An 11,183-nucleotide genomic window follows, 5' to 3' on the forward strand; every position below is an offset into this window, starting at 1 on the left:
ACTGCCTGGCAACTGCCTAGCAACTACAAGCTTAAATAATAAAGTCTTGATTAAAAACAGGTGCGTGAGTCTCATGAGGACAGGTGAAAACTAATGGGTCGCCATGGTGACAAAACAAGGGAGTGAAAAAACAGGAACTATGGAGTTTTAACCAAACAGAACATAACTAAACAAAACATGATCACAGAACATGACAGTTTTGCAGTCGAAGTGGTGAGTTTAAGTTTATTCTTACAGTTCCTGCTTTTCCTCAATTTTTTGAGTGAATTTTTTAAACTATTTTTCTAGATCAGAAACAGTGTAGAAGTTTTATAGCCATTGTTTGCCCCTCCTTTTGGAGCGTTTTTTTTAATTGATACATTTCCTTGTTGCATTCCGCGCTAAGTATAGTTCGTGATTGAGATTTTTGTTTCCTCCTTTTGGAGTGACTTTCTGTTGTTCCCTTTTTGTGGAACCTGTTCGGCTAGCTGTCAGATATAGCCATTGTTGTATTGCCCTGACTCTGGAGGTGAAAAAGTAACATTCAAAATAAAAGCCTGCCGGATTGTTCTCCACTCTGCATCTGAGTCCTGTTCTTGATCAAGTCCTGACATTCATATTCTCTACTGCTCGCTAGTGTTACCATATTTGAGTTATTGTGCAGAAATATGGGGAAATAACTACAAATGTGCGCTTCATTCACTAACTGTGTTACAAAAAAGATCAATTAGAATAATACATAATGTTGGATATAGAGAACATACAAACCCTTTATTTATCGAATCACAAATATTGTGTCAGGTTCAAACACTGATGACATAATTCAAACAAGACAAAAGGCAAGGAATCAAACAGAGACAGAATTCAATTTGGACTCAATTGAGGAGAGACATGGCCACTGTACTCTCTGTACAGTCCTGCACCACGCTCTGACGAAGAAGGCTTTCGTCTCCTCTTTTATTTAGATGTTCAATGTTTACGCAACAACACCTGTCTCAGCAGGAATGAGGAGTATGTAAACAGTCATTGTTTTCGGTCAAAACAAAGACAAAAGAAGAAGATCCCTCGGGCTTGGGCTTGTCGTGGATTCAGCTCGAGCAGGTTTTCGAGGACAATGGATGACCCCTCCCGTCTGATTCCATGGTACACAGTGGAATCTTCCAAGCGTTTTGCTTGGTGCAACAAAGACAGCGTCTTTGTCTGTTCATTGGAAACTCAGAACGGAAGGTTTTTTGATAATTTAAATACAATTTTTCTCACATATTGAAATTCAAAGATTTGGTGCATTTGCAAACATCTAAAATGATGTACAAAGCAAACTATAACCTGCTACCCAAGAATGTACAACAATTCTTCAACAAAAGAGGAGAAATATAACCTTGGAGGAAAATCTAATTTAAAACATTTGTATGCTCGTACAACACTTAAAACCCTTAGCATATCAGTATGTGGAATTAAATTATGGAACGGATTAACCAAAGAAATCAAACAATGCACCAATGTGATTCAGTTTAACAGACGGTTCAAACTACAAGTGTTCACAAAGTACACAGAACAAGAATTATGATGAACATCTTGAACCCTTTTTTTTCCTTTTGAGATAAAGATCATTTATGTATTTAATATTAGTTTACTTACTATGGTATATTTATTTATTATATATTGATTCACTGTTCTGTTACAGAGAACAAGGAAATGGGATACAACTGCTATGGAATGAAAAGGGGTAGGATTAAATAAGCTCTGCTTCTTTCTACTCCTTTTCGGACGGGCTGTAATAAAACAACTGGAAATATGCGATGCATTACATTGTATCGTATGCATGTTCGAAATAAACTGAAACTGAACTTAACTATTTACCCTCGATTATCAGAGAAAACTCAGGTGAACATTATGTGCTTTATTGGACTTAAAGGAAAACAAAAGCGAAACCATAATAACCAAGCACAAGTTCCTGAATAGAACATTCCCTTTTTGATATGACAAATAGATTAGGAGGCACTCCCCTTGACTCTTCTGTTCAGTAGTCCTTGCCTGCATTTCAGACATGTTCAAGATGAAAGCACCAGTGACTCTCCTGTGGCTCTCTCTTCTTCATCTAGGTTTGTCAATTCCGGTGGAGCGCCCGAGCAACTGGCTAAGACAATGTCGAGCCTCCATAAACCTCTCCATCACAGCCTTAGAGGCGCTACCGGGCGGCGGCTGGGATAATCTACGAAACATCGATATGGGCCGGGTCATGAACCTCAGCTACTTCCAGTGCCAGACTACCGAGGACGGGCTCTACCTCATCCCAGATGAGGTGTTTGTTATACCTCGCAAAGAGACGGGAGTGGAAACCAACTCAGAGATAATGAGCTCCTGGCAGGAGCAGCAAAGCTCGACAGCTAGCAGCATTAATGCTGAAGTGTCTTTTTATTCTCAGCTAAATGGAAAATACTCCTCTGAGAACCAAAGGATCAAAATCCATCAGGTCCAAGACTCTTCAATTGCAACCAGAGTGCAGGTGAGGTAGAAACGCTTGTATTTTGTTGATTCAGTATAAAGCAGACCTGGGCATTCTGCGGCCCGCGGGCCACATCCGGCCCTTTGTGCGTCCCTGTCCGGCCCGCGTGAGGCCAATCATAAATTACAAAATACATTTCAAAAAGTATCTATGTCGGGTGTGCAATACAACGGTGCTGCTTTTGTTTTGAAAAGCGTTATTTGTATTACTTCCGTGTGGACGTATGCGCGTGCGTGATTGTGAGTGAATGTGAACAGCAACAATCACAAATTACAAAATAAAGTTGAAAAAACATCTATGTCGTGCGCGCAATTCAACTGTGCTGCTTTTATTTTGAAAAGTGTTATTTATGGGCGTATGTCCGTGTGTAACCTGTGAGTGAAGGTTCACAGCGACAAGTGATGCACGGTTTACACCCGAGACGCTAAAAAGAGAAAAGTTGATGACGAATGGCGTGTTTTCAACAAGACATGGACTGCCAAGCAACGTTCCCTCTAAGGTGCGCGCCTGAGCAATTGCGCACTGCTCAAGCGTCCTCTGCGCACAGCAAATATATGCCGTGCACCAAATCAAATCCCATCTGAATTCTAAACAAAATAAACACTTTTATTCTGTGTAATTTTGCAATGCAACTCTGAGTGACAGTGACAACAAGCGGCCCTAACGGTGTTTGTCAACACCGTTCAATTGAACACCGTTCAATTATTGTAACGTCTATCGAGATGCTTCGAGGCCAGGAATTGTATCGATCACTTTATTGAGCAAAACTGTTTATATTCGGACATAACCACACCAAAGACATGAGTAAAACACTTCTATCTCGAAAAACTAGTCATTTTCTGCCGTACAAATCAGGCCAAAACCAACTTGTCATCCGTCACCAACACGCATAGCACTAAACCACTGGTGCGTTTATGGCCACACAAAAAGTCGGACAACTCAAACACCACACAAAGTTACACTATGACTCCTCAGTCATACGTGTACTTATTTTACTGTCATTTATTATTAATGTTAATTTATTTATATTAATCATGGAATGCTGTTACTAGAGAAAGTTACAGGAATGCACACTTCATCCTATGCTTACATTTCATTGTAAAACATGAGGATGTTTAAGGGGAACTAAATGTGATCTCTGAAAGAGTACACATGATTTCCAAAGCAGTGCTTTTGGTATAAAGTTAAGTTAGGTTAAATTAAAGTATTATTATAATTATTAATTATTATTATTATTATTATTATTTATCTTACGGTATACATCAAAAATAATATTGAGCAAAATTTTATTGAAATATTGTCGATGTGGCCCTCCAGCAGTGCTTGGGTTGCTCATGCGGCCCCCGGTAAAAATTAATTGCCCACCCCTGGTATAAAGGTTTATACCACAATGTTATGAACCATTATACAAAAACATTCTAACATGTATTTTATTTTACTTTAAGGTGCGTAACCACATCTACACCATTAAGGCTTATCCGGACTTCAACCTTGATTCCCGTTTTGCTCAGCAAGCCAAGGAGATAGCGGATGCTATAGAAAATAACCAAACCAGGAATGCAGACTATCTTTCAGAGAAGATGGTTCTGGACTTCGGGACCCATGTCATCACCAGTGTGGACGCCGGGGCTACTTTGGTGCAGGAGGACTACCTCCGCTCCTCATACGTGTCGGACAACGTGTCGGACAGTCACAGCGTCAAAGCCTTGGCTGGCCTGAACTTTTACGATAAGCTCAAGTTTGACATTAGCAGCCAAAACACACAACAGAGCTCATCGCTTCAGACGTACCAGTCGAATATTCAATATTCTCTTACTCAAAGCCACGGCGGTGCACCTTTCTATCCTGGCATCACTCTGCAGAAGTGGCAGGAAAGTATCAGAAACAACCTGGTTGCTATTGATCGGCAAGGATTAGCCCTTCACTACTTTATCAATGAAAACTCCTTGCCTGACCTGCCACAGCAGACAGTTGCCAAAATTGCTATATCAGTTAGTAAAGCCATCCAGCGCTATTACAAGGTCAACACTCGCCCTGGCTGTATCGACGTCAACTCCCAGAACTTCAACTTCCAAGCCAACATAGATGACGCTTCTTGCGATGGCCCCGCTAAAAACCTCAGTTTTGGTGGTGTCTACCAGGAGTGTATTCCATACTCCCAAAACGCAGAGCCACTGTGTGATGCCCTGGCTCAGAAAAACCCTGATACGGGTGCCTTTTCCTGTAAGCCACCTTACTTGCCCACTTTACTGAGATCAGAAGTGAGACAGCAAGCTTATACCAAGTATGAATGTCACGATCAGCCGTACTCATGTGGGTTCTTAAACCTGTACGAATGCCATCGCCAAGTGTGCCAGGACAACACTTACGTACGCTCAGCTCACATAAACACCTTTTGGTGTTCGGTCAATGGCAATGCCCCCGAGAACTCTGGGTATCTGTTCGGAGGGGTTTATAGCCCGTCCCAAGTGAACCCCATCACCAAGGCAAAAAGTTGCCCATTACAATTCATTCCACTAAAGTTTCTCTCAGATGGCCAAGTAATCTGCGTGAGTAATGACTACGAACTTGGTTTGAAATATTCTGTACCATTCGGCGGTTTTTTCAGCTGTCAGTCAGAGAACCCCATGAGCGGGCAACAAAGTCGCTGCCCCCCCAAGTTCAGTCAACACCTTGCTGCAGTCAGCGATGGCTGTGAAATCCTCTACTGTGTCCAGTCGGGACAGTTCACCGGTGGGCAGCTGCTTCCAATTAACCTCCCCCCTTTCACCAGAGCACCAGTTGTTAACTTGCAAGCCAACAACACGGTTATTGTGATGACGGAGGGCGAAAAAAACTGGGTTAGAGTCGGACAAAGCAAGATGTGCAAACTGGCCAACCAGGATGATCTTCAAGAGCTTTAACTCGGACCAGAGTCAGACGTCCACCGGGGAAAAGGCAGGGGTAGCTTTTGGAGTGATGGGCATGATGGCGCTGGTGCTCACGGGTGTGGTATTCTTGGTGAAAAGACTTCAAAGAGGGCTGCCTGGGATGACGGTGAGGCTAGTTAACGTGGAAACACATCAAGAGGAAGTTGCGTGAGATCAAGGGGAGAGCATAATTTTTTGATTGATTGATTGAAACTTTTATTAGTAGATTGCACAATGAAGTACATATTCCGTACAATTGACCACTAAATGGTAACACCCGAATAAGTTTTTCAACTTGTTTAAGTCGGGGTCCACTTAAATTGATTCATGATACAGATATATACTATCATCATAATACAGTCATCACACAATATAATCATCAGAGTATATACATTGAATTATTTACATTATTTACAATCCGGGGTGTGGGATGTGGAGGGGGTGTGGGGTTAGGTTTGGTTGTTATCATCACTTCAGTCATCAACAATTGAGAACAGAGAAATGGACATTGAAACAGTGTAGGTCTGACTTGGTAGGATATGCACAGCAGGTAGTGGACAGAGAGAGAGAAAGAGAGAGAGAGATCAGAAAGCATAAGAAAAAGTATCTATATTTGATTATTTACAATCCGGGGAGGGTGTTAGTTTAGGGTTGAAGTTGCCTGGAGGTGTACTTTTATTGCGGTTTTGAAGGAGGATAGAGATGACCTTTCTTTTACACCTGTTGGGAGCGCTGGTTGAGAACGATTGAAATATTAAGTGAGAGCTGACTTATTTTATGGCCCTAGTGTGTGAATGTGATTGTGAATGGTTGTCTGTTTCGCTTTGTCAACCCTGTGATGAGGTGGCGACTTGTCCAGGATCCTACCCCAGCCCCCCTGCTCTCATAAGGGACAAGCTGTAGAAGATTGATGGATGTTGTTTAAAGACTTATTTGAAAAGCTGTACTTTCACTTTTTACTTTAATAGCATAGTTTAGACTCTATACTGTATATTTATATACACTGTATATCATACCCGATATTAAAGACAATCGTGTGAATGGCTTGAAGTCTTGGACTATATGACTTACAATAAAATAAATGTCATTTAAAATAAATCTGAGATTTCTTTCACATATTTTAATCTTGCTGTCTTTCTCTCAAAGGACTAATAAAGTGCATCCATAATGATAAAAAAAATCCACAATGTTAACATAACTGCGGCTGTGTAGGTAACTTTGTAAGTCATTTGTAAAATAAATTACACTTTCCGGGAGGATAATTATGTGTTTTAAAAAAAAAAAGACTGACTCAATCTGCAGGAATCGAGCGTGAAGAGAAATGTTTAACTTAAAAAGCAACCTACAATCTATGCACAAGAATAAATAGACACTGGCTGAAGTGACCTCATGGTTATGGTAAGGTTAACAGCACACAGACATATGCGTGTGTAACCCTAGTTACGAACTAGTAATAGAGGAAACAGGTGAGTAGTAGTCAATGGTGTAAATATCGAACTGGACTAGTATCAGAAGAATCCTAGTGTTTTTAAGAGCCAGTGTTGCATATCAATAATGACACAGACAACGATGAACTTGAATGTTGAATGGCCAATCATGTATTGAAAAGTGCACATATAAATTTACAACAACTGCAGTATATGAAAAATAATGAACAAGAATAAGAAAAGCCGGCAGAATAGAAACCCTTTTTTCAAAGTTCCCAAAGTTTGTTTAAATAGTTCGTTGGGGCCCGTTTCTCTGTAGCTAACAGTGCACTGTATAAGTATTGTCCTACCGCACAGACCGTGGGGGAGGGGACGTCAACACTGCACCGCAGTGTCCAGATTCTCAGGTAGCTCGCCACCCAGTATGCACTGGGAATCGGATTGATGGATCTGGGGAATGGGGGGAATCAGTGTTGGAGTTGGAGAGACTGCGGAGCCTCTCATCCACCTGGGCTGGAAGGGCGATGTCGTCCTCTCCACACAAGGTGCTCCAAGGAATTAAGATGGTATTTGAATCACCCAATCAAAAAACCTGACCTAACAATAGATCAGACAAGACCCAATAGCTTGTATTATTCACACACACTGGTTTCAACTGTGTCCTTAAATAACCATGAATTAGCTTAAATACTTTTAACTAGCATTAATTAGCTCAATCAATGCGACTTTAAGGTTTTACTACTTACGTATAAAATACTACACGGTCAAGCTCCAGCCTATCTTGCCGATTGTATTGTACCATATGTCCCGGCAAGAAATCTGCGTTCAAAGAACTCCGGCTTATTAGTGATTCCCAGAGCCCAAAAAAAGTCTGCGGGCTATAGAGCGTTTTCTATTCGGGCTCCAATACTATGGAATGCCCTCCCGGTAAAAGTTAGAGATGCTACCTCAGTAGAAGCATTTAAGTCTCATCTTAAAACTCATTTGTATACTCTAGCCTTTAAATAGACTCCCTTTTTAGACCAGTTGATCTGCCGTTTCTTTTCTTTTCTTTTCTACTCTGCTCTGCTCCGGGGTGGACCGCTAGCCTGTCCATCAGATGGGGACATCTCTACGCTGCTGACCCGTCTCCGCTCGGGATGGTTCCCGCTGGCCCCACCATGGACTGGACTTTCGCTGATGTGTTGGACTTTCACAATATTATGTCAGACCCACTCGACACCGAGGATGTCGTTGTGGCTTGTACAGCCCTTTGAGACACTTGTGATTTAGGGCTATATAAATAAACATTGATTGATTGATTAATCACCAATAATGTATCTCAAATGATTTGGTTTACAATGTATTTGTTTTCAAAATATGAAATATCAAAATAAAAGTTAAGCGCTTATTATAGTTCTTTTTTCCAATTGTTCAAATATTCAAAAATATATGAAATGTTTCTTCAAATACAAAAATACAAATACTATTTAAATGCACCTTTAAGTTCACAATTAAACGAGGTAGGTTAATTGCACAAAGTTCACATTAATGCTCAAAATGGACTTTTGTGTAGCAACTTGGAGGTATATAAGGTTACAACGTGCTAAATCTCTCCCTTGCTAGCACAGGTGAGAGATGCACTAAAAATTACCCCTTCAATCACTAAATCAAAAGTACTCAGTAATCTACTACTTCAGTAAAACAAAAATAATCACAGTGTTCCTAGCATGTGCTGTAAACATGAACAAAATAAATATCACCAACACTTATGGCTTAAATAAAACATCACATCATTGTTATTCACTCACCGCTGATCAAGTGAAATGACTGCACAGGATGTCAGTCAGTGAATATTACACTCGGATGTCACACTGCTCTACAAGGTTCAAACAACACAATATACGGATCAAAAGTTGTATAACAACATTAGAAATGTGGATGGATCGAATTGCAAGCTTATTTTCAAGCCTTACCGAGTGGATGGCCAAGGATTGATCGACAGGTTCTCCGCGTGTGTTTGCAAAACCGGAAGGGGAGTTTCTCTTCTTCCACACTACAGGAAGTTGCGTCATAAAACGAGTGACACGGAAGGGCTCACAGGCTCACTGATTGCCCTCTAGAGGTGACAATCACGGAGACAGGTTATTTTTACCTCTGCAGTTTCTGTTAAGACACCATGTTTGTGTCAACATTTTTATGTATATTGCGTATTTTCTATTTTAACAACTTGTAGAGCAGGTTAAAAATATAAATGAATAACGTAAAGTGCAGATTAGTTTGTACCTGTTTTAACACTTAGTTATTTAACTGAAATGAATGTATCGTGACTAAATGAATTATTTTAACTCAAATGAATTATTTCAACTCCAGGCATATGGTGTTTTCAAGCCTGGGTTACACGTACACACACATACACTGACACACACAAGACTCTTCCTCCTGCGCGCACACACACACACACACACACACACACACACACACACACACACACACACACACACACACACACACACACACACACACACACACACACACACACACACACACACACACACACACACACACACACACACACACACACACATTTCCAGTAAATATGCAGTTGTCCATCTTGCTCTTCTAACAAACATGCACATACACAGCTGCAAGAAACTAGGGAGATCTTGAACATGAAAACAAACCAGCTCACGCTGAGGAAATTGGAACAGCCTCAAGGGGCGAAAGAGAGAGAGATAGAAAAGAGAGAGGCACGAAAAGCCCTGACCCATAAAGTCCCTCCTTGGTGTTTTTCAAACAACGGACCACAGACAAAAGTGAGCCATCCGCTGGAATCTCGGCCAGTCTGCAGCTTTATGTCCAGCACGACCAAAAGTTTAGACAGGCCCTTTGTAGGCTGGCGCCATCGAGACTTCGGAGGAATTTCTGCACAGTTTTGTCCAAAGGGAGGATAAGACATAAACTGAGGTAGGTGTGGACAGTCTCATCAAGTATTTTGGGGTATTTTTCACAACATCTGTGGCAGGATTACATGCTCCAGTTTTTCAAGACCTAAGGATTAGAGACTGATGTTTGACCACTGTGCGACTGTAATCAAAAGTAAACAATGAGTTAAATCCTTGCAAGAAAGGCTTCCTTAAATACAGTTTGTTCACCCTACATTTAGGTAACCATGCCTGCCAAAGGATTCCATACAAGCCGCTTTGTCTTGTGGGCGTTGGCATTGTCACTCAGCAAGGTTTGGTCCTGTCGACTTGGCTTTTCGACAGAGTGTGAGAAAGCCGCCTTCATTCCCGGCTACAATCTCGCCGGGGAGGGTTTTGATGTGGTCCGGATGCGTCGGACGGGGGCGTACGTGATTAACGTCAAAGCTCATCTGGTTGACAATCACACGTGCACACTGTGTCCGAACCGCTTCCATGATGGACAGGTGACTACTGCCAAACAGGGCAACTCAAATCAAATGTGTCATTGTTCTTACCCCCCCCCCCCCTCTTAATTATCATCTTCAGATTCCGAAGCTCCCAGCCTCTGTGCTTGACTGGCGTCCTTTCAGCCGCTGTAGCAATCAGCTTTCCAGTGCCCTCCACCACTCGGTGGATTCACTTCTGCGCAGCTCGAGCTCGCTGGTAAACAACAACTGGGGCGTAGGTTTGAGCCTTGATAACATCGGAAAGGCAGTGCTGGGAGTTTATTTACACAGCCCTTAATCACAAGTGTCTCAAAGGGCTGCACAACCCACAACGAAATCCTCGGCTCAGACGGTTGTGTTTTGTCTTTATCTTGCCTTCTCCTTTATGTCTGCACCCATGTGTTCAGTGATTCGTCCTCGGCGAGGGGCGGACCTTGAGGCACACCTGCTCGCAATTAGCCCGCCAGTAATTAGGCTCGTCACTAACAGCTTGGTTAATGTATCCTGAACCCCTTTCGTGCATGCTCCTGCTTCACCTCCCCAGACCTGGTACGTTGTCGCTCCTTAGTCCTGAATTCCCTAACCTCTTTTGTGTTTGTTTCCTAGCCTCCCTGAAGTAAAGGGGATTCTTTTGTTGGACTCTTGCCCTGCTCAGTGCGTCCTGGCCTTTTCTCCTGCCGACCACTGAGGAACCTAGTTTGTCCAGGTTACATGGTATGCGCTTCTTCCCCATCGCCTTTAGTTATCCCTTTTTGTCTAATTAAATTTTTCATTTTTTGTAATTCCACCTTGTCTCCCCCCCTTGTCCAAGACCCTAACACAGATCCCACATCAGGGCAAGACAAAAACTCAACCCAATGGGATACAATGAGAAACCTTGGAGGGGACCGCAGATGTGGGGACCCCAGATGTGGGGACCCCCCGCTGGGCGACCGGTGCAATGGGCATCGAGTGGCTCTAGTTAATAGTGT

General features: G+C 42.2%; 1 protein-coding gene and 1 pseudogene across 1 annotated transcript; both read left to right on the plus strand.

Annotated features, from left to right (window-relative positions):
* The first annotated feature begins 2,027 nt into the window (after window positions 1–2,027).
* Window positions 2,028–6,839, plus strand: LOC133632216 (macrophage-expressed gene 1 protein-like; annotated as a pseudogene).
* Window positions 6,840–9,459: 2,620 nt separating this feature from the next.
* LOC133631859 (perforin-1-like) lies at window positions 9,460–10,599 on the plus strand. The gene is made up of 3 exons (XM_062024024.1): window positions 9,460–9,767; window positions 9,967–10,230; window positions 10,313–10,599. The coding sequence occupies exons 2-3, from the start codon at window positions 9,973–9,975 to the stop codon at window positions 10,508–10,510; spliced, it is 456 nt and encodes a 151-aa protein (XP_061880008.1). The 5' UTR covers window positions 9,460–9,767; window positions 9,967–9,972; the 3' UTR covers window positions 10,511–10,599.
* Window positions 10,600–11,183: the final 584 nt, after the last annotated feature.

Source organism: Entelurus aequoreus, linkage group LG17, assembly GCF_033978785.1.
Source record: "Entelurus aequoreus isolate RoL-2023_Sb linkage group LG17, RoL_Eaeq_v1.1, whole genome shotgun sequence".
Classification (NCBI taxonomy): Eukaryota; Metazoa; Chordata; class Actinopteri; order Syngnathiformes; family Syngnathidae; genus Entelurus; species Entelurus aequoreus.

Bases quoted from the DNA above. Each gene is read 5' to 3' on its own strand.
- LOC133631859 (XM_062024024.1), top strand. From the start codon at position 9,973: ATGCCTGCCAAAGGATTCCATACAAGCCGCTTTGTCTTGTGGGCGTTG. The intron at 10,231-10,312 runs GTGACTACTGCC...TATCATCTTCAG, and splicing joins ACCGCTTCCATGATGGACAG to ATTCCGAAGCTCCCAGCCTC.